This window comes from Arabidopsis lyrata (assembly GCF_000004255.2).
Source record: "Arabidopsis lyrata subsp. lyrata unplaced genomic scaffold ARALYscaffold_1, whole genome shotgun sequence".
Classification (NCBI taxonomy): Eukaryota; Viridiplantae; Streptophyta; class Magnoliopsida; order Brassicales; family Brassicaceae; genus Arabidopsis; species Arabidopsis lyrata.
This window is the reverse complement of record NW_003302555.1, coordinates 823,599-844,496: the sequence shown is the minus strand read 5'-3', so window position 1 is coordinate 844,496 and position 20,898 is coordinate 823,599. Positions and strand designations below refer to the sequence as shown.

Sequence of the window (20,898 nt, the reverse complement as noted above, 5' to 3'; positions counted from 1 at the left end):
ATTTAGTTTCAATTTAGTGAATTGTTCATTTATTTCCTTTAATAGTGTGATCTTATCGAGGTTTAGTGCAAATTGACATTGTGCAATGATTTATCTAGTTACCGCAAATTCTGATATATATTTTGAGAATTCTGAAACAAATTAAAGCTTAAAAAATAAGAAAAGAAACTAGGGTTTAGGACAATGTAAGTGGTAAGAACGGCGTCGTGTGAAACGACAATGTAAACGGTGTCGTAAATAGGACGCCAAAATAAAACGGTGTCGTATTAGAGTTCCAGAGTATGCAATGCTCTCGCGCAACATGCAAATTTTTATACAAGTCTCTAGCAAAGATCGGACAAAACACCATCGCTCACATTTCACAAACACAACTATAGAAAGCTATACATGCACACGCAATCACAAATGAAACTCCCCAACGATAAAAACCCATTCACTATATATGCTTTCTTTAAAAATCAAGAAACAGAGTGTCGTCTTTTTCTCTGAAACAAGAAACGGCTCTCAGAACTTGCCTTGCCACTCAAGGAAGGTTTAAGACTACTGAAACTGAAAAGAGAATTAAGTTTGCTTATCTTTTTAGCAAATGACTTGAAAAGCTTAGTCCCAGGATTGGATTTCACGAGTTCTTGTTTAATCGAGATGTGATCTTTCTCTAGATCCGTTAATCTCATCCTCATCCTCGCAACCTCAAGCTTTAGCTCTCTGTTTTCCCTCCTCACCGACGCATAGTTATCTCTAGGAGATATCGCTCCGCTTCCTTGTGATCCAAACAAAACAGACAAACATAAAGTGTTTCAGACAACATCAGATGGTGTTACTAGAAGAGGTTTTGACATATGTTTGCTTATAAATTACCTGCTCCACTTCCTGACCGTTGAGGAAATTGATGACAGTTACTGTTGAATAGAAACTGAGTAGGACCAATGCCACTGCTCATTGCGTTTCTGAGTCTGATCTGTTCAAAGTACAACACTTGTACGGCCATTTGCACAGGTAATCTCTCGTTTTGAGCTGCGTGGCTACAAGCTTCTTGTGATAGTTTCTGTGAGTCTATCGTCTTTGTAAGACGATAACGCTCTGAATCCTTTATATTTGGATGAACCTGTCAAAAAGAAAACACTTTATATGAGTTTTGACAGTTTATAGAATTTGAGATTGATGATTTTCTTACTTTGAGGTAAATATCAACGGCTCGATAGAGTCCATCACTGACGATACGAGCATGATCTGGTAAGAGTTCTGCTAAAGCTATGAACTTTGAGGTTGTGAGATTCGGATCCATAGCTATCTCAGCTAGATAGTTATCCATTAGCTTTGATACTTTCAAGATCGAGCTCTGTTTTGGAGACCCGGGGCTGTCAAAATCGTAGATCATCTCTGTTTCATCTCTAAATTGACGTTGATGATGTTCTTCTTCTTCGTCATCTTCATCGAGGTTCAAGAATATAGAGAAGATTCTCAAGATTGAATCAATGTCGTACATCGTGTTGTTGGTTCCGTTGAGATTTATCGGAATCAAGACGTCTTCGAGGATGGCTTGGTCTAATTGCAGACCGATTCTTCGTTCTAGATCCGATCTACATGATCCTGAAGAAGCAGATGATGATGTTGCGATGACCATTTTGAGAAGACTTGAAAGGAAGGCCATTGGAACAGAGCTTCTTCTTCCTTGTGTAGGAAGTAACCTCACAATTGTTTCCACAATTAATCTCTGTTTCTTCTTACATTCTGAATCAAGAACCCTTTCTTTCTCCAGCTTTGGATCGCGAACGATGAGCCCTTGAAGAGACTTATTCGTGTAACTTATCAGAATCTTGCTGATCACGTCTTGTATTAACCCTTTAGACTTAACCGCAGAGACAACTCTCTGAAAGAAATCAAGATTCAGAACAGCTAGTGACTTCCCCCACCAGTCTAATGGAGTTTCTGGTTCAATATTTGTACCCGAAAACGAATTATCGAGCTTTAAAAGACCCGATGTTAGCTGTTCTTTGCAGGCATTGTTGGCAATAGCTATGATTAACCGATTAACCAAGTTGAGATCTTCAGAGACTGGGATTAAGGTTTCGCAGTGATGTAGAACGATGATGGAATTCAATATACTCGGAAAGATTGTCTCTTTCAAGAAATGTTCTGTTTTCGCAGCGAGATTCTCCTCGGAGAAATCCTCAGTCATCTCTAGATAATGAGATGCACAACGGAGCTTAGCTATATTAAGAAGGTTGATTTCAATGTTGATTCCATAACAGAACTTAGCTGCGAGCTCAAAAGCCTCAGATCCTCCAGGAGCATTCGAGAGACAAATACTCGAGATTTTTGGATCCACGAGAAGCTTTCGGATTTTTCCACTCCGAGACACAAGAGGAAACTGAGAAATCAAAACAGCAAGAAAACCTCAATACAACTCAAGAACAGAGAATACTCTGTTTTAAGGTTCTTGTGTTTGCTTTTACCTTATGAAGACAGAAACTCGAAGATCCAACTTGAACTGTAAGATCACTAGAGACATCGGATATCGGCCTGCGAAAACAGATAAAAACACATCAAGATTCTGAGAATTTTCGATAACAAAAAGGATTTCTGAATTACGAATCAAAGAGACTTGAATTTGATGATCATATAAGAACTGCTTCTGTATTCCATGACTCCGACGCTAAGATGCTAGGATAACGAAACAGTGAATTTATCGCCAAAAGTAGTGTAAACTTTTCCTGGTTTTGAAGACATATTTAGATTCAGAGGGGACATGTAAAAGGTTGTGTCAACATCCAACTTTTTCAAATAAAGACAGAACCAGAACCAGATGAAGTGTTAATGTACGGATATGTTCCACATAGATACAAAATAAGACGGAGAAATCATTGGTTTCGATGAACAGAAAGACTTTAGCAATAAATGAATTGTGGCTACAGATTCACATCACATACAACATTGCTAAAATTTCATCAGAAAGAACAAATCTTTTATTCGTTTTCTGACAGTTTTATCATCGAATCTGCGTTGAAGAAACAAAGATGTGAATGCAGAAAAAGCAAGAACCATTTTTACGAAATAGTGTTGTTATTTTGGTAATAATAGGTACAAAACTGGTTTTTAAAACAGAGTATATATATATATATTACCATTCAGAGGCATGTCTGATGCTTGAATTCAGACGAAACCCTCTCTTTCCTGTGAAAGCTGGCTTTAATTCTCCGACTGTAACAAGTCCCATCTCTCTCTCCTTTCTCTCTCTATTCACACAGAAGAAGAATAAGAAGAAGAAGAGCTCTTGCGGTTGTAAAGGCAGTGAATGTACGTAGTTAATGGATGTAAAAAGGTAGAGAAAAGGGTTTTGGTTAATTAATCTGCTAATTACGTGTAAAGCTGAGATCATTATTATCACAGATAAAATTAACTCAAGGAATAACAATACATGCATGTACCTACATTAAGTTGCTAGTATCCTTTGAGGCATTTTCCATCCATTATTATGGGCTAAGTAAGGTTTCTTCTATTAAGATTATGTCCACTCTCTTGTTTCAATTTAACAAAAGTTTAAGACGATCATTAACTTAAATTTTCTACATACTCCTTTGTCTACTAGGTTTTCTATGGAATATATTTGTGATGCAAAGTTTTCTAAATATAAACAATACATAAGGAATATATTTAGTGTCATGTGAATAATTTTGGTGAGACCAAGCTTTAAGATCACTCCATGCTTTAGTTATGAAAAATGTAATTGTTTGTGTGTGGTCCAAACAAAATTAGGACCTTTCCTATGCTTTGGTTAGGAAAATAAAATAAAGAAATAGAAAGCAGTAGTGATTACACCGATTGAGATTTATATTTAGCTTTAAGGCTGTTTATGTAATGATGTTAGGCTGATCGCAATTCTCGAGCCCCTCGAAACCTATAATTTTTATTTAATATTTATGGTAATTATGATTAATTAGATAGTTATGTTGTTGACCAATAAATTACTGGTATTGTTTACTAAACAGATTCTAGTAAAAAAAACTTTGATTAGGAACAAATAGTAAAAACTAAAAACAAATTGTAGTATTATTTTCCTGAAGTGGGTCCGTCATCTTCCCAGTATCATTCTGATCCTCTTCATCGGGTCGCGTGCTGTGAGTATCGTCGTCTTTGAATAACTTGAGCGGAACTTGAAGCTTGTAATGGGAAATTAGGGTTTTCTTCTCTTTTCTACCTTTGCTTAATTAGGTGAATTCGATTTGATTCCGTTGCAATGGTGGAGAGACGGAATCCTTTGGTTCTATCATCCACCAGAAGCACACTCCGTTCAGTGCTCAATTCGTTACAAACCAGCTCTGCCGATGGTGACCGAGTTCTGAATCACGACGGGATTGTTTTGGGCGGATCCGACTTGTCACGAGGGAACGTTAATTTGTCTGCGGGAATTCTCCGGTGGCGGATGGATGGAGAAAATGTTTCCGATGCAAAATTGGATTCTTTAGATGACTCTGCATTGGTTGGACTCTCCACTCAATTGCTTAAGAGACTATCTATCAATTCTGGTTCTTTGGTAAGTCCTTCTTATCTTGTTCAGTGTAACAGAAATTGGATGCTTTTCTGGAATTAGTCGATTGATAGCTTTGTTTATTGACTCGCTTAGCATTCTGTTATGTACAAACTTGTTGTAGCTTTTGATGTTGAGTTTTAAAAATGCAAGGTTGTTATCAAGAACATTGAGATAGGCATTCAACGGGTTGCGCAAGTTGTTGTACTTGATCCTCCCAAGACGACGCTGGAAGATGCTTCTGTCTCTGAATTACCTGTTTCGGACTCTCTTCATACCATGCTTGTCTTTCCCACTTATGATTTGATGGCCCAGCAGTTATTAGATCAAGAGGTTGCTTACTTGTCCCCAATGGTAGCTTTTAATCTTAGCTTGCATATATCTTGCCTGAAATCCCTCGTCCACCGAGGGAACGGGGTCTTAGAGAAGTATTTTGAAGCTAAGTTTGACGAGGAGTTTATCGGAAAACCTGCGGCAGATGGGTTGAAGATTGGTTTGGGTTTGGAACCTGTGTCTGATGTTCCAGGCTATGCATCACATCTGAGAGTTTCTTTTGTTAAAATCCCAGAGTGTGGTACCATTCAATCCCTGAAAGTCAATTCTTCATTTGAAGCTGAAGAACGACAAGGGTTAATAGATTCTGCATTACATAAGTATTTTGGAACTGATAGACAGCTGTCAAGAGGCGATATATTTCGCATTTACATCGACTGGAATTGTGGTTCAAGCATTTGTATTCCATGTAGTCAAAGGTTGTGCTCTGAAAGCGACGACTATATATATTTTAAGGTGATAATTTTTTTCTATTTTGCCAGAAAAAGACTCATTTTGGCCAGAACTTACTGAAATTTAGTTCCTCTGCTCAGGTTATCGCGATGGAACCTTCTAATGAGAGGTTTCTTCGAGTCAATCACTCCCAAACCGCCCTTGTCCTTGGAGGAACTGTATCTTCTGGTCTCCCACCAGATTTGCTGGTGTATAGATCAAAGGTTCCTATGCCCTTGCAGGAGGAGACAGTAAATATTTTGGCATCAGTGCTTTCACCACCTCTCTGCCCATCAGCACTCGCCTCAAAACTCAGGGTTGCTGTTTTACTGCATGGTCTGCCAGGTACATTTGCTTCTGTTTCATCAAGAAAATTCTTCACTTTCATATCTGTGCTTAAGGGCTAAACTATTTCTGGAAACAATGTTAAGGCAAGACTAGTAAGAGACTATGTTTCTGTGTTTACAACTATGGTAATATGGGAGAAGCCATAATTCGACCTTTTTATGCTTTATGCACATAACTGAATCACGTGCTAATAACTTTTTGTATCTAATGCTTGCTTAAGGGTGCGGGAAGAGAACTGTTGTTAACTTTGTTGCTAGGAGGTTGGGGCTGCATGTAGTTGAATATAGCTGCCACAGTTTATTAGCATCATCTGAGAGGAAAACATCTACTGCTTTGGCCCAGACTTTTAATATGGCACGAAGGTAAAACTGTATACTCTTGTTTTTTTTTTCCTTTCAGGTATTCATTATGTACTGCATTCAGTAAATGACTGTTTTAATGATGTGAAAATTACTTACATTTTGGTAAATACTGACCTCTTCTTTCTGGAAACGTATTTTTATCCACAGCTTGGGTAATGCCTTGCTTTCATTTGGTTTCATTGTCACAGGTATTCACCAACGATACTTCTGCTTCGCCATTTCGATGTTTTTAAAAATCTGGGCTCTCAGGATGGTTCACTGGGTGATCGAGTTGGTGTGTCCTCTGAGATTGCATCCGTGATTAGGGAACTCACTGAGCCAGTTTCTAATGGTGAAAACAGTTCCATGGAAGAAAAACCGAATAGCAATTTCGTAAGATTTTCATTTCTGTCCTTGGTTCTCCATTGCGTGTTGCACAATTTCACTTAAGTTCACTCTTCAGTTTACCATATTTTTGTCGCATAATCCATTTTAGCTAAGCTCTCAAACAACTCATAATGGTTTTAGACCTCGTACCCTATAAAGCATCTTTTCTCCCTTGATAAGATTTGTCTGTGCTTTAATTAGTAAAGAGAAATTATTGATCTTAGAAATCCTTTTCCATGATGCCTTATCTGTATATGTGCTAATGCAGTCTGAAGATGAAGTTGGGAAGTTTAGGGGACATCAAGTGCTATTAATCGCATCTGCTGAAAGTACGGAGGGTATCTCTCCAACAATTAGGCGTTGCTTTAGCCATGAAATACGTATGGGTTCTTTGAATGACGAACAGAGATCTGAAATGCTGACTCAGTCCCTCCAAGGCGTCTCTCAATTCCTTAATGTATGTGAGTACAATGCTCCAAAACTTTAAGTATTTGTTTTATGATATAGTTTGCTAAATTATATTACCTCTCATTGAAATCTAAGAGATACCAGATCCATTTATTCTTCCATTTTCAAACTAAAGTTAACAACTTCAGGCTTGATGGATAAATATTTTCACATTATAGACCAGCTCAGATGACTTTATGAAAGGATTGGTGGGACAGACTTCTGGCTTCCTTCCTCGGGACTTGCGTGCTCTTGTAGCTGATGCTGGTGCCAACTTATACATCAGTCAAGAGTCCGAGACCAAGAAAGTTAACTCTCTGTCAGATAATCTTCATGGAGTTGATGTACACCAGGCAAGCCAATTAGGTAACAGTAGTGATGCATTAACAGCTAAGGAAGACTTTACCAAAGCTTTAGATCGATCAAAGAAGAGAAATGCATCAGCCCTTGGTGCTCCGAAGGTAACATTCATAGTTTTTTTACTGTCGGTTTCTCGTTTGTTTATCTAATTTATGAGACAAGTTTGCATATTTTTGTTACTGGAGATGCGCAGAACTGAAAGATTTATTTGTATTCTTAGGTTCCGAATGTGAAATGGGATGATGTTGGTGGGCTTGAAGATGTGCAGACATCGATATTGGACACAGTTCAACTACCTCTCCTGCATAAAGATTTATTTTCGTCCGGATTGCGTAAACGTTCTGGTGTACTTCTCTATGGCCCTCCAGGAACAGGGAAAGTAAGTAAGCCATTTTTTTTCTTTCACTTTTAGAGTCTCTTAATAGACTGTTTTTGGCAGTTGAGTTTTTGAATTAAATTTACAGACTTTACTGGCAAAAGCTGTGGCGACAGAGTGCTCCTTAAATTTTCTCAGTGTAAAGGGTCCAGAATTAATCAACATGTATATTGGAGAGTCAGAGAAAAATGTTCGAGATATATTTGAAAAGGTAAGTTATATGTCTTCTTCCCTAGGAAAAGCCTATTGAATATTTGGTTCTGATTTATTAAACTAATGTGTTTTCTTCAATTGCAGGCAAGGTCAGCGCGACCTTGTGTGATCTTCTTTGACGAGCTTGATTCTCTTGCTCCAGCTCGAGGTGCTTCTGGTGATTCAGGAGGAGTCATGGATCGAGTGGTCTCTCAGATGCTTGCAGAGATTGATGGACTCAGCGACTCTTCCCAGGATCTGTTTATTATAGGAGCAAGCAACAGACCTGACTTGATTGATCCAGCTCTTTTACGGCCTGGCAGATTCGACAAACTTCTATATGTTGGAGTCAATGCTGATGCGTCTTACAGGGAAAGGTTAGGCATTTAAACAAGCAAAAGCATGATTTTTGTCCAGTGACAAAAAAAATTATAAGCTTCGTGATTCTTGTTTTTGACAGGGTCCTTAAAGCACTAACTCGGAAATTCAAGTTAAGCGAAGATGTATCTCTTTATTCAATAGCAAAGAAGTGTCCCTCTACATTCACCGGCGCTGATATGTACGCCTTGTGTGCTGATGCTTGGTTTCAGGCAGCTAAGCGAAAGGTGAGAGAGAGAGAGAGAGAGAGGGTTGGCACTTTAAGACTATTATATATTTCTCTGTAAAAGCTTTTATTGAAATCGTGTTGTATCTGCCTACTTGGCAAATGCAGGTCTCAAAATCAGATTCAGTGGAATTCCCTCCAGAAGATGATCCGGATTCAGTCGTTGTAGAGTATGTGGATTTTATAAAGGTAAAAAACCTTTTTCCTCCATCAAAAAGAGTTACCATTTTCATATGTTATAATAATATCTCACTCACTTGTCTTCTTTGTAGGCAATGGATCAGCTCTCACCATCACTCTCCATAACTGAGCTTAAGAAGTATGAGATGCTTCGAGATCAATTTCAAGGCCGTTCCAGCTAAACCCTTGAGTAATTACATTTCAACCCTAAACAAGAAATTAGCATATATAATGGAGACATTTCATATTTTTTATTTTTCCAGAATATTTTCTCGAAACAGTTGTGTGCTGATTTGGTTAGTCAATCCATTGTAAAATTAACATAGGAATCAATAAAAGTTCTTGGTTTTGAATTTACCTTTGATTGGGTATGCACAAGTAATTCTTACCTTTGATTGGGTGAAGCAGATAATTCAATGGAAAGGGTTTCTTTAAAATTTCCACAACGATTCATAAGAATGAAATGATCACAACAAGGTTCATATGTTGATCCAGAGACAGCAAGTTGTTCTTATCAAGCCATTATCTTAAAAATATAATTGATAAATTTAATTTAAGGGATTATACTCGCTCATGTTTCATTCTACAGTATGATACAAAATCCATGATTCAAAAACATTTTAAAATTTTTACACATGAAAGGGCCCATCCAGAAAAAAATTTACACATAAAAGGGCCCATTCTGTCGACTTTTTTTTTTTAATATTATAGACCCAGATTTTTTAATAAATTTCTCTAGTGAATTACTTTTGCTAACAATTATTTTAATTGGTTAGTCATTCCAAAAATAGAGTTATGTTTAACTCCATGTAACTCGACAAAAGTGACTAAATTCCATTTGATTACGTGAAGCATAGAATCCAAATGGCGAAAGTTTTTTAAATTACAGTAAGAAAAACATTACAATTTGCTTAAAGAGTACTTGACCACTATGACATCACTGTCACGTGGGATTTGCTTTGTTTGGGCGAGCTGGTCCGAAATCAAAATTTGAGTTTTTTAGGAAATTATATTTGTTGAGTAATTTTTTTTCTGCTTCGTTTGTTGGAGAAAACAGAGACAAGAAGAGAATGAGGAATCAAAAAACGGAATTTTGAATTTGCAACGTGAGGAATCTCCTCCGTCGTTTCGATCTTCAAGTCTTTTTTTTTTTTTTTTAGCTTCTCTCTTCAGATTTCTTCACGTGAGCTCTCCCAAATCTGGTCGTTATTCGCTTTGTGGATTCTGAATCCGGTTCTGAGCATTTCCAACGAATCCAGCTGATTGATTTGTTCAATTCTTATAGGAGTTTTTATTATCTCTCGATCGATCTGGGTTTTTCTGAGGAAATTGGAAGATTTATTAGCTTCTTCGATTGATATGTTATATTATAGGTTTTGGTTTTAGATGATTTTGGTGAGTAGTAGCGATGCTAGAAGCGAATTAGGGTTAGGGTTTGGTGGATTAGGTGAAGAAATCATGCAAGATTGTGACTTTGAGGAAGAAAGCACACATTCTTATGTTTCTTGCGTTGACCCAGATGTTGCTCTCTCTTATATCGTAAGCTTCTTCTGACCTCAATATATGTTTTCCTTTCTTCTACTACTACTACTACTACTACTACTAAGATAGAATCCCTTTTTTTTTTTTAAGGATGAGAAACTTGAAAACGTCTTGGGACATTTTCAGAAAGATTTTGAAGGTGGAGTTTCAGCTGAAAATTTGGGTAAGTTTGTTGCTTTCTTATGTTTACCTTTCAGGCATCTCCTTTATGACTTCAATGTTTTATTACAGGTGCAAAGTTTGGTGGCTATGGTTCCTTTTTGTCTATGTATCAGAGATCTCCTGTTTGTTCACGTTCTAAGACTCCACCAGATGTTCAACAAAACCAATTGGTAAAGATCACTAAACAGCTCAAACTTCGATTAGAGCTTCAAATTTAGCTTTTATTCTGAATGTCAATTTTCTGTTTATAGGGGGGTCGATCTAATTGCTCAGCTTCATCACTTGTACCTGAACTATCAATATCCGGATCCTCTTCGAAACCTCCTGCCTCTGATGTTTTGGTCAAATTAAAAAAGTTCGTCAAATCAAGTAATATAGGGACACCTGATAGCAAACAAAAACCTGACACAAAAATTTCTTCTTCTGCTCCATCAAATCATAAGACTCTCAGACTTCGTATAAAAGTTGGTTCGAGTGACCTCTCTTCACTCAAAAACGTTTCTACCTATACTAAAGAAGGCCTCAATATGCTACCATCAGCATCGCGGGTGAATTGCCTTTCAGAAGTTGAACAAGACTTACTGAATGGGATTTGTGATTCACCGACTAAAATTCTTATGGTGATTTTCTTTTCTTTTTTTGTTTCTTCCTTCTCCTTCAAGATTGGACAATGATGAATATGAGTTTGACATATTCCTTTGTGTTTGTAGGCTATGGTGTCATTCCCTTTGCATAAAGATCAGCTGTTATCACCTCTCTCTGATGATCTTATTTTGTTGGGATCGAAAGAAAAGATTTTCAAAGATGCTGGATATGGTTCTGCAAACAAGTCGGACTCAAAAAGTACACCCGATGATTTGGTTGTTTCTGATTCACAAAAGCGTGCTGGTAAGTTTTCCATTGGGAAGAAGGAAAAGTTAAGGGATAGGGTAAAGTATAGGCCACCGTCAAACAAGCGTGACAGAAATCATACTGTATCCAATACTGAAAAAGAGGCTGACAAAGAGTCCTGCGAGGAGCTTGTTTCCAAGACTATGAAGCTTCCACTTTTATCCTGTCTATCACCGTCATATATCCACCCAGCAAAAGAGATTGATAAAGTATCAGATTCTAATGTGGAGGTTATATCAAGAGGAACGAACAAAGATGCAGCTTTGATGGGTTCAAAGCCGGAACTAGAAGATAATGTAGTGGCATTTTCAGATCGAAGCGTTAAGGAAACTGAAAGTATTAACGTAAGAAAAGACGTTTACCTGATAAAAGGTGAACCTCTAAACTCATTGGAAAGTAATTCCAAGAGGGAGAAAGCTCCAAGTATTGAACATGTAGATTATTCTTCTGTGGTTAAGGGTAGTCAGAGTGAGACAAGGAATGAAGATCAAATTTTAAAGTCAAAACTGCCTAAAGCACAGAAGTCACAAAAAAGTTCAAGCTCCATTGTTTCCATGAATAGTCTGAGAGGCAAGGACGCGGCTGTAAATATAATTAAGAAGAATGTACCAGATAAATTGCAGGAAGATATTGGAGAATCCGAACACATGTATAAGGGATTCTTTGGTGATTCGAAAGAATCAAAAGAAGAAAATCAAAGTAGTCCGATACTTAAAGCTGAGAAAGCAAAGCTATCAGAAGAAAATGCATTGGAGGAGAGTTTCAACAGTGTTAAAAATGATGAAGAGGCTTGTGACCATCTAAATTTGGTATGTGAACCTGATTTGAAACACCTTATTAAGCCGAGTGACTTGAATGAAGATAGGCACACCACTAAGCAGAGTGTTAGACGGGAAGTGAAAAATAAGCATTCTCTTGAAGGTATTATTTGTGAAAGATATTGATTTACCTTATAATATTTCCTTTGTGTTCAAATTATCTGATGTGCTTGATGAATACGCATGTAGGAGGAATGGAGAATATGGGAATGGAATCTGAAAGGGAACTTTCTGGGGTTTCTAAGAAACCAAAGACTGGAAAATCACGATTTTCCACTTTAGATCAACCTGGATCCAACAAATCCAACCAAATTCTGGACGTTTTAGATACTAACAAAACTATGATTACTCAAGCCTCAGCCGAAAATGTCAAGGATTTTGCTAAGGCTTCAACGCATGGCGAACGTGATGACAGAAAGAGGAAACTGAAGGAAAATGAAGAAAGTGGAGATTGTATGAGACCTAGAGAAGCTGCAGTAATAGAGTCAAGTGGAGAGAACGTTAGAAAAAGTAAGAGGCTTAAAGGTTCAAGTTGTGATGAAAAAGAGTTGCCTTTTAGTAGTGAAAGCTGTGATAAGGAAAGAAGAGTTAGTCAAGAAAATGGTAGAGATTGTACTTCCCATCTACCTTTTATAGCGTCCTCTCCGAGTTTGTGTAAGGATTTGGGCTCTGAAATTATCAAAAATAATGTCCGCGAAGCCAAAGGTTCACTAGTTGAATCTGTTGCCCCTTCGGCCTTGAGAGTGTTAGACTCGGGTGAGCTTAAATCAGGAAGAATTTCAGAGAGGGATGAATACCATGATGCTGATTCTAATGCTGGTGATACGTTAAAAAGATGCCGAGATGGTGAGGCTTATAGCACTATCGATAGACCAGGGACAACAAAGAAGGCTGCAGAAAATTCCAAGGATAGAGAAAGAGCATACGGTGAAGATTGTTCAATTGAAAACTTTAAACCAAAGAAGTCAGGGAGATGTCCTGGTGAAAATTGCATAGAGGGTGACTCTAAGCAAAAGAGTAGGGAAGAGGGGTCATCTGCACCTTCGAAAGAGAATAACTGGGGTCTGGTGAATGACGTGCAAGATCTTGGCACTGCTGTTAAAGTAAAAAGAAAAGAAAGCAGGAGCAAGAAAAGACCTGCTAGAAAGGTGTCTTTGGAGAGTAATAAAGAAGACTCAAGGGAATATCAAGATCCTAATACTAAGCTAGATAGAAGTGGTAGTCATTTTTCTTCTCGACAGAAACCTGATACAGCAAACACTTCTCGTGGGAAAAGCAACCCATTGGAAGTGACCACTGAGAAATTAAAGAATAAATCAGCTTCACCAGCTGGCACAGATCAGGTTGAAGTCTTGGGTCACGGCACTGGGATATCAAATACAAAGAAACAGAGACTGCGGAATGATAATCACTGTGTGACCCACGATGAAGGTTCGCGAAACCAAAAGCAAAATGGAAGTAGGCATAAGGATCATGTTGGCTTAAGCCCTTTGAAAAAGGAATCCACGAGTCAGACTGCCTCCAACTCAATCAAAGAGGCTACAGACTTGAAACACATGGCTGATCGTCTTAAGGTTTGGCATTTTTATGGAAAATGTTGCAGTGGTTACGTATGTTGTCTCTCCCTTGGCTTAACATTGACAGTTGCCTTTTGCAGAATGCTGTGTCCAATCACGAGAGCACAGGTGTTTACTTTCAGGCAGCTCTTAAGTTTCTTCATGGTGCCTCCCTTTTGGAGTCATCTGGCATTGATAATGCTACACATAAGACCATTGCCAGATCCAAGGATATTTACGGCAGCACAGCAAAACTTTGCGAGTAAGTTTGGCATTCAACATGATCTAAATTTGTGACTTTCTTCTACTCGATTTGTTGTGCACCTCATGGGAGTGAGATAGCTGCATTCTTCTGATAGTCAACGCAATTAAGTCCCCCAATTTACTATTTAGAGGGAGCCTTTCACTGTGATGGTACTTGTTCATGTTGCTCTCTCATTTTAGCTCAGCTGCTGCATTGTGGCCTATAGATATTTTTAGCATGTTAAGATGTTCTAGTGAACCCTGTCCTGATGTTATGAGTTTTATACTGTTTATGTAACAGGTTCTGTGCTCATGAATACGAGAAAAATAAAGATATGGGGGCTGCTGCTCTGGCTTATAAATGTATGGAAGTAGCTTATCTAAGGATAACTTATACCTCCCATGGTAACATAAGAAGATGCAGATATGAGTTGCAAGCAGCTTTGCAAGTGATTCCTTCAGGTATTATCTATTATAAGAAAGAAACTATATTCTAAATTTTTCTGTTGGTGGGCAAATTTATCACAATTTGGAAAATTCTTGGATGGCCTTTATGCTGAAGTTATCTGAAGAACATCACAGTACTTGTACTTACCGTGTCTACAAAAAATGGGCTATATGTAAACCATATGAGGAAAAGCCACTAACCACTCGGGCTGCATTTAGTGATTTAAAAACAAGTTTCGCAGCACAAAATTTCAAGTAGATGGGCGGCTTGATTGTTGCTTTGTTAGAAAAAGAAAACTTCTTTTAGTAGATTAAGACAGATACAAGATTGTATTAAAGAATAAATATGTTGTTCCCTGTGAGCATGATAATGATGAATTATCTTTCCATCGTGTTTGGATTTTAAACAGGTGAATCTCCTTCCTTTGCTTCTGATGGTGAAAATTCAAACCACACATTGGCAGCGGAAAAGTTTGCTTTGTCCAACAATGTGAGATCATCCCCTAGCGTAACCGGAAACCATGTTATCTCTTCAGGAAACAATTCCTCTCTTTCACAGCTTTTGGCATTTGTAAGTTCAGTATGTTACTTATGTGATTTGATGAGGTGGCGTAAAAAAAATTGTACTTTAGTTCATGTTTACAAAACATTGTAGCTGCTCCAGTGAGGCTGGGTTTAGAGGAATAAATAAATCCCGTCTATGGAAATATCAACAGGTTTTTAGTGAAGTAGTGAGATAATAGCTTGCTTGAGCAACATGAATAGGAACCATCTACAAACATAGCATCATTTGATTACCATCATCATAGACAATCATCATCAAAAACAGTATTCTGTGTATTTTGGTAACACAATCTTGCATCATATACCAAGTATTTCCCTCACGTGAAAGTTGATCTCAATCGTGTGGTTGAATGTGTTTTGTCTATTGGTGTTGCAGTCGCAAAACGTAAGCTCTGCTATGGATGCGTCAAGAAAAGCGCAGATTGCATTAGCAGCTGCAAAGGGAAAATCGTATGAAACCAGATACAGTAGTGATGGTATAACATGCATCAAAAGGGCTCTTGACTTGAATTTTCAGGACATGGAGAAACTGTTGCATGTGGTGAGGCTTGCAATGGAATCCATAAACCGGTGATTATGAATTATATATGATCAAAAACGCAATACTCCCCACCTGTCATATACTACGGGAGAAGAAAGGAAAGCGACCTTGAAAAATTGAAGACAAAGAAGGCCGCCTATATATATAAACTTGTTTGTTCTCTTCACAGCTCAAGTGTATAGTGTTAGGACCTTGATTTGTGAGACTTGCTCAAGATTAAAGTTACCATCTTGTGATGTGTGTTTATAATTAATTGTACATATATAGAGAGAGAGAGCTTTAGGAAGAGGTTGAACAATAGTTCTGAAAAACGAAGGTAAAAGACAACTTGTCTTTTTCAATCACCAATCCATCCAATGGTCCGACAAAAGAATGCAAGTCATTTACAAAACCGAACATCGAAAACTTATAACACCCTTTTTGACTAAGCCACATACTTGAAAGTGTTGGGATTTTCGCTATCCCTCTCCAAATAATCTCTGCTGATCAAGTCCTCAATCCGTTTCTTTATCATCTTTATATCAGGCTGCAAAGAAAACAAAAACCATTATGTTAATATTTCCTTAATTCTGTGTCCATCGAGTTTTTTTTATATATTTCCTTACCTTGAACATTTTGCTAAGATGCTCAACACATTCAGAGACTAACTGTTGATGCCCCAACACTTTTCTGCTCTTCATGATCCGAACAAGAGCTGCATCTATTGCATAGCGTCTATCTTTATCAACATCTTCAACAACTTTCTTCCTCTCATCCATTGGAGGCAGAGGCACCTGTTTAAGAAAAACACATCATTAGTCTTTTTGATCCGGGCTACATGAAACTAACACAATGCTCTCCTCATCATATAAAATTACCCTAATTCTCCTCATCTTATCGGTGAACTTGGAGTTGAATTCAAACGTATCCGTTTTAGAGATGGTTCTCGACATTGGTTCCTTTATAAGAATCTTGTACTTCCCGCATGACAGTGAATGAAGCAGCCTGACAAGATCTTCATGGCTAAGGTTTAGCTGCTCCAACATCTCAGTGTAGCTCAATCTCTCTGCGTTGTTGAAGAGCAAAAGCACCGCAGCCTGACAGAAAAAGAAGAGATATATATATATATATATATATATATATATATATATATGTATTTAAGTAATCCATGTACATATAAAAAAACTTACATAAGTGAAAACAAACCAGAAACAAATAGATACCTGGTAGGTGGAAACGACTAACTCCAATGATTTTTTATCGAATTTTCCAGAAATGTGACAAGTTCCCAGAGAATAAATCCATGAAAGTCTCCTGTGTTTGGTTATTGTTCCATAAAAGGTTTTAAAAGCTTCAACACAGTTGACCTGAAACAAAAAGAAAATTGGAGCTGAGAAAATCTTCTTCTTTTCTATTTCAAGACCTATAATTAAAGAGTTACCATTTCAATGGGTAGATTGAGGTCAGATGTTTTGTAACTTGGCCAGAAACCAGTAGTAAGAACAGTGACAGTCAAATCAATCCCCAGCTTTGTGGTCAGGCTAGCTGATAGATAATCAGCGAAGTTGGTTTGCTGCTCTTTTGCCAATGTTATATCCGTCACCTATATGAAACAAATTATATTTACAAAGGAAAGCATTAGTAACCTTAGTTACTACTAAACAAGCCTTTTTTTTTAAGGAATTTAAAACTCATGTGACTAACCATGCCCTCCATCTTAGAAGTAAACTGCCCCCCGAGTAGTTCTTTTAACTTTGTAAGTATACTTCTTTCGTGCTCGTCATTACCGCTGCGATCAAATAAGAGCCGACGGGCTTGTTTCTTCCTGAAAACAACCATATTTAGAAAAGCATAGAGCTTTGGATGTTGTGTAAAACATATACAACATCCAAACATCAGAGAAAAACAAATATTTGAGGAAGAGATATGTACCTGTAAAACTCGGCGAAAAGATCCTTGTCGCTTATATAAACAAGCAACTTAACCACCTGTAATAATAAAATTAAAATCAGCATCAAAAGGATAAGTGACATTGAACGCATTAGCAGTATGAAGAAAAGAGAAAACTACTTTCTCAAGCGTAATTTCAGTAACTTCTTCACTAAGCTTCTCACTTCCACCTTTTGTCTTGAGGATATTATCACAATAGGTTGCAAGTATTTCTGCACTAGACACTCCAGCCACTGTTTTGTTACAGAAGACTTCAAATGCCTCTTTTAATGCCTACATTACATTCAAAGAAACTATGGTCATTAAATAAAATATTGTGCAAGAAGATAGACATGCGAACACACTCAAACCTTATGGAAGAGGCTGTGTTTCTGAAAACACTCATCGACATAGACCATGTATTTATCGTGTAGCTCAATCTCTTTTCTGACAAGCACATGGTCCTGCACGCCACCAGCACTTGCATCCTGGGAACAAAAAATTCTCAACAATCACAAAAGGAGTAGACTAACATCTAATTTTTGACTCCACAGAGTTCTCAGGCTAGAATATAAACCTGATTAGTAGCTGCGTCGGCGGCTTGTTTGATAAGGGCATTTCCCTCTGCAGTAACATGCTGTATACACAATGTCATTTAGCAATTAGAAAAATGATTTGGAAATAAACAGAAAAGTGAGGTACCAGTATCCGTTAATGCAAAATGAAGGGAACAAAATAAAAACCTGCTTGAATAAGTCTGCAACAGGATCCAACCCTTGAAGGATTGGTTGATAAAGCTTGTACATCCTGGAGAGATCATCCATCTGAAAGTATATCCCAATGCTCAGTTCAAAGAGTGAATTTTAGATGAAATTTGTTTAAGAACTAAATAAACCCACAAAAGTCGCCTACCTTGTCATCTCTTAACAATGCACGGCACCCTGACTGCTCATTTTCTATAAGCTGTTTTGCAACCACTACCAACAACTCATTTTGTACTTTCTGCATCCAAAAACAAACAAACAATGAGTATTTACATATGGTTGTAACCAGCTCTGTCAGAAATAAGCACAACTCTTAAGATTAAACGCTAAAGCATTCCCTCGGTGAAAATATGATTATTCCAAACAATTATATATTTCAGCTAGCAGCGTGCAAATTATATCATAGCTAACCCCAAGTAATTTCGGCTCAGTGGTTGAATGAAGGTAGTTAGTGACTCTCTCCTTCTCCAGTTTTAGACACTCCTCAGCCTTTCGCATGTAATCAGGACAAGAATCCTCCTGGCTCCACTTTGAGGCCTTGCGAGAATAGTAAGATGCAGAATCTTGAAGCAAGAAGCTTTCAAAATCCTCTTCGTATTTTACCATCTCTCCCATTCCATTCTCACAATAGACATCTATTACGTTTTTCAATAGTGATCTATCAATCTGTTCACCCTCACGTTCTTTATGAATCTGGCAATACAAATTGTGTTAGATAGAAACCAGAATAACCAAACCAGAGCTACTCAATTAGTTTAATCACTGATACTTACAAGTTCTAGTACAGCGTCTTTGGCATTGGACTGTATCTCTTGATAAACCTGAAGTAAATAATTGCATGGACAGTTGGAAAATACTTTGCGACAGTTAAAAAATCAGGAGGTACAGGAATGCATGACAAACCAGGTCGCGAAAGGATGTCAAGCCAACACTATTCAGTGTTAGAAGATTTCTCCGAGGAACAAAGTAACGGTCAAGATAGTCGAAGAAGCGGGATAACCATCTAACCAGAACTTTATGGTTAGCCCATCTCTTAACAAGCTCTCTCAGCATATATTCACCATGCTTCTTCCTTATAGCCGGCAACACCTAATCACATATAAAAACATTTGACTGTTAGCTCAAGAATATACAGCACAATGTTCAAGAATCAAGCCCAAACGAAAACATGGTACTCACTGTTTGTTTATTGTAATCATCAATTACTCCACGATACTTATCATAAAGCTGCTGTGAGAAATCATGAGGAGGTTTCTGGACACACATATTGTAGATAGTCCTGTGAATCACATAAGAATCCACTGTGGTTAGCATCCATACGGAACTGTAGTATAAACAAGAAACATCATTATAAGAAGACATACGTGTACAGATTCATATATTGAACCGACTCAAATGCTGGCTCAGGCAATTCTTCCAGAATCCTATGTAGCTTTGTAACACCAGCCTCCATGAAGGGCCATCCTTCCTCCAACACAATTATACCCTTCGACATTATGAGATGACTCTTTTCAAGCGACCTTGAACAAGATTCTGCAATAAAGTAATAATACATGAGAAATCAAGATAACTACAACAGAATTCAGTTCTTAAGCACAAAATAAAACTAATCAGACTACCAAAAGAACAACGATAAGAAGATAAGGCGATGAATCACAAAGAGAGAAAGAACAACGAATTTGAACAAACGATTCGAGCGCAACACAACAATCTATGAAAGCAAATCAAGAATTTCGCAGAATCAACAAAGCAAAGAGAAGCCGACGTAACCCTAACTCGTTCAAAATCGAGCTGATAAACGCGAAACAGTGACAGAAACAGAAGAAAGCAAGCGAAAGACTAAAGAAGAGTACGAAATCGAGACATGTGAAGAGAAATTGTGCGATCTTAAACCCTAATTTCGTCACGTACCAGAAGATTCCGAAGAGTATCGAATCCGATTTCACAGGGATTTGGGAGAGCTCTCAGAATCTAGAAGTTGGCGACTAAAGCCTAGACCAGAAACGGAAGATATATATATAGAGTTTGGGAAGGCGGTGAAGTTTAATTATTATTTTTTTCTTTTAAAAAAATATATAGAAAGTAGATACACTTGTTTTTTTCCTCTTTTTTTTTGGTCAAAGTAAAAGAAACACTTACCAATTAACATTTTTAAGGAAGTAGAAATCTGGAAACTATAATTATTATTATTAGACAGAAAATTTAATATTATGTACCTTAACAAATGTGTTTCTTCTATTTCTGTGGTGTATTGATTTGGAATTATATGTGTTGAGTTTTTTTCTCTTGTGATAATGATAAAAAGGTATTTAGTCTGTTCGTTTCGTCGCCGCAGGCGGTAGCGGCAGCGACAGCGGCAAACACTACCGTAGGTTGTTGTTCGTTTCGTCGCCGCCAAGGCGCCAATGCTGCGGTAACCGCTGCCGCTGCCGCAGGGTTTGTGTTCGTTTAGACGCCGCAATCTCTGCCGCCGCCGCTGCCGCAATCTCTGCCGCCGCCGCTGCCGCAATCTCTGCCGCCGCCGCTGCCGCAGCCGCATCTGCTTTGTTCGTTTCGTCGCTGTTGCGTTAATTTTTACTTAATTCTTAGTTTATTTTTATAAATTTATATAATTATATTTTGAATCAAGAAAAATATAATTTAAATATATTTACATCCATAAAAAATATTTGTTTAGCTAGTAATAATTTTTAATTTTTTTTTTTTTGGGTAATGAATTAGTTTTTAGTAAAATATATAAATATATCAATATGATTTTTTTTGGTGATAAATCATGAACTAAATTAAAACAAAAATAGTAAACCAAAACATTTAACTATTGAAAAAGGGGCATTTTTAACAATTTCTCTTTAAGGGAGACTCACAAAAATGCCCCTTTTTCAATACATTTTTTCAAAAATGCCCCCTTTGGTTGTCTATTTTTAAAAATACCCC

The 20,898-nt window shown here is 37.5% G+C and overlaps 4 protein-coding genes across 7 annotated transcripts; 2 read left to right on the top strand and 2 right to left on the bottom strand.

Moving 5' to 3' along the window:
- Positions 1-238: 238 nt before the first annotated feature.
- LOC9328205 (BTB/POZ domain-containing protein At1g03010) lies at positions 239-3,892 on the bottom strand. 2 transcript variants are annotated; one of them, XM_002889385.2, is made up of 5 exons: positions 3,126-3,892; positions 2,457-2,523; positions 1,175-2,371; positions 859-1,105; positions 239-760 (listed from the first exon to the last, which is right to left on the bottom strand). In XM_002889385.2, exons 1-5 carry the CDS (start codon positions 3,422-3,424, stop codon positions 459-461), a joined length of 2,112 nt encoding a protein of 703 aa, XP_002889431.2. In that variant the 5' UTR covers positions 3,425-3,892; the 3' UTR covers positions 239-458. The 2 variants fall into 2 exon arrangements, with proteins under 2 accessions (XP_002889431.2, XP_020866288.1); XM_021010629.1 differs by lacking the exon at positions 3,126-3,892 and adding an exon at positions 2,606-2,833.
- A 154-nt stretch (positions 3,893-4,046) lies between these two features.
- Positions 4,047-9,411, top strand: LOC9328204 (peroxisome biogenesis protein 6). Of its 2 annotated transcripts, XM_021014914.1 has the most exons (14): positions 4,047-4,534; positions 4,682-5,317; positions 5,395-5,638; positions 5,862-6,003; positions 6,192-6,375; positions 6,638-6,826; positions 6,996-7,277; positions 7,397-7,555; positions 7,641-7,763; positions 7,850-8,121; positions 8,205-8,349; positions 8,457-8,537; positions 8,621-8,709; positions 9,283-9,411. In XM_021014914.1, coding segments are annotated over exons 1-14 (2,844 nt in total). In that variant the 5' UTR covers positions 4,047-4,237; the 3' UTR covers positions 9,284-9,411. The 2 variants fall into 2 exon arrangements, with proteins under 2 accessions (XP_020870573.1, XP_020870572.1); XM_021014913.1 differs by lacking the exon at positions 9,283-9,411 and having other exon boundaries at positions 4,048-4,534; positions 8,621-8,885.
- A 98-nt stretch (positions 9,412-9,509) lies between these two features.
- On the top strand, positions 9,510-15,636 carry LOC9325495. 2 transcript variants are annotated; one of them, XM_002892095.2, is made up of 10 exons: positions 9,510-10,067; positions 10,161-10,233; positions 10,302-10,402; positions 10,484-10,852; positions 10,943-12,044; positions 12,131-13,515; positions 13,599-13,759; positions 14,042-14,202; positions 14,598-14,758; positions 15,128-15,636. In XM_002892095.2, the coding sequence occupies exons 1-10, from the start codon at positions 9,915-9,917 to the stop codon at positions 15,323-15,325; spliced, it is 3,864 nt and encodes a 1,287-aa protein (XP_002892141.1). In that variant the 5' UTR covers positions 9,510-9,914; the 3' UTR covers positions 15,326-15,636. The 2 variants fall into 2 exon arrangements, with proteins under 2 accessions (XP_002892141.1, XP_020870571.1); XM_021014912.1 differs by having other exon boundaries at positions 10,027-10,067; positions 10,310-10,402.
- On the bottom strand, positions 15,571-19,995 carry LOC9325494 (putative cullin-like protein 1). Its single transcript, XM_002889384.2, has 18 exons — positions 19,876-19,995; positions 19,329-19,497; positions 19,144-19,243; positions 18,868-19,053; positions 18,738-18,785; positions 18,376-18,657; positions 18,113-18,202; positions 17,944-18,024; positions 17,778-17,837; positions 17,572-17,688; positions 17,342-17,494; positions 17,204-17,259; positions 16,976-17,096; positions 16,713-16,874; positions 16,495-16,638; positions 16,150-16,368; positions 15,898-16,065; positions 15,571-15,818 (listed from the first exon to the last, which is right to left on the bottom strand). The coding sequence occupies exons 2-18, from the start codon at positions 19,457-19,459 to the stop codon at positions 15,717-15,719; spliced, it is 2,220 nt and encodes a 739-aa protein (XP_002889430.1). The 5' UTR covers positions 19,460-19,497; positions 19,876-19,995; the 3' UTR covers positions 15,571-15,716.
- Between the last annotated feature and the right edge of the window lie 903 nt (positions 19,996-20,898).

What these genes read in the sequence shown, in the direction of transcription:
- LOC9328205 (XM_002889385.2), bottom strand. Translation starts at nt 3,424, where the DNA reads ATGCATGTATTGTTATTCCTTGAGTTAATTTTATCTGTGATAATAATG. An exon ending in ATCAGACATGCCTCTGAATG is followed by an intron (nt 2,524 to 3,125) that starts GTAATATATATA and finishes CTGTTTTCGCAG; the next exon opens with GCCGATATCCGATGTCTCTA. An exon ending in ACGGTCAGGAAGTGGAGCAG is followed by an intron (nt 761 to 858) that starts GTAATTTATAAG and finishes TTGGATCACAAG; the next exon opens with GAAGCGGAGCGATATCTCCT.
- LOC9328204 (XM_021014914.1), top strand. Translation starts at nt 4,238, where the DNA reads ATGGTGGAGAGACGGAATCCTTTGGTTCTATCATCCACCAGAAGCACA. An exon ending in GCCCTCCAGGAACAGGGAAA is followed by an intron (nt 7,556 to 7,640) that starts GTAAGTAAGCCA and finishes TTAAATTTACAG; the next exon opens with ACTTTACTGGCAAAAGCTGT. An exon ending in GATGCGTCTTACAGGGAAAG is followed by an intron (nt 8,122 to 8,204) that starts GTTAGGCATTTA and finishes TGTTTTTGACAG; the next exon opens with GGTCCTTAAAGCACTAACTC.
- LOC9325495 (XM_002892095.2), top strand. Translation starts at nt 9,915, where the DNA reads ATGATTTTGGTGAGTAGTAGCGATGCTAGAAGCGAATTAGGGTTAGGG. An exon ending in ATGTTGCTCTCTCTTATATC is followed by an intron (nt 10,068 to 10,160) that starts GTAAGCTTCTTC and finishes TTTTTTTTTAAG; the next exon opens with GATGAGAAACTTGAAAACGT. An exon ending in ATGTTCAACAAAACCAATTG is followed by an intron (nt 10,403 to 10,483) that starts GTAAAGATCACT and finishes TTCTGTTTATAG; the next exon opens with GGGGGTCGATCTAATTGCTC.
- LOC9325494 (XM_002889384.2), bottom strand. Translation starts at nt 19,459, where the DNA reads ATGTCGAAGGGTATAATTGTGTTGGAGGAAGGATGGCCCTTCATGGAG. An exon ending in CAATATATGAATCTGTACAC is followed by an intron (nt 19,244 to 19,328) that starts GTATGTCTTCTT and finishes TGTGATTCACAG; the next exon opens with GACTATCTACAATATGTGTG. An exon ending in TAGTCGTTTCCACCTACCAG is followed by an intron (nt 16,369 to 16,494) that starts GTATCTATTTGT and finishes TTTTTCTGTCAG; the next exon opens with GCTGCGGTGCTTTTGCTCTT.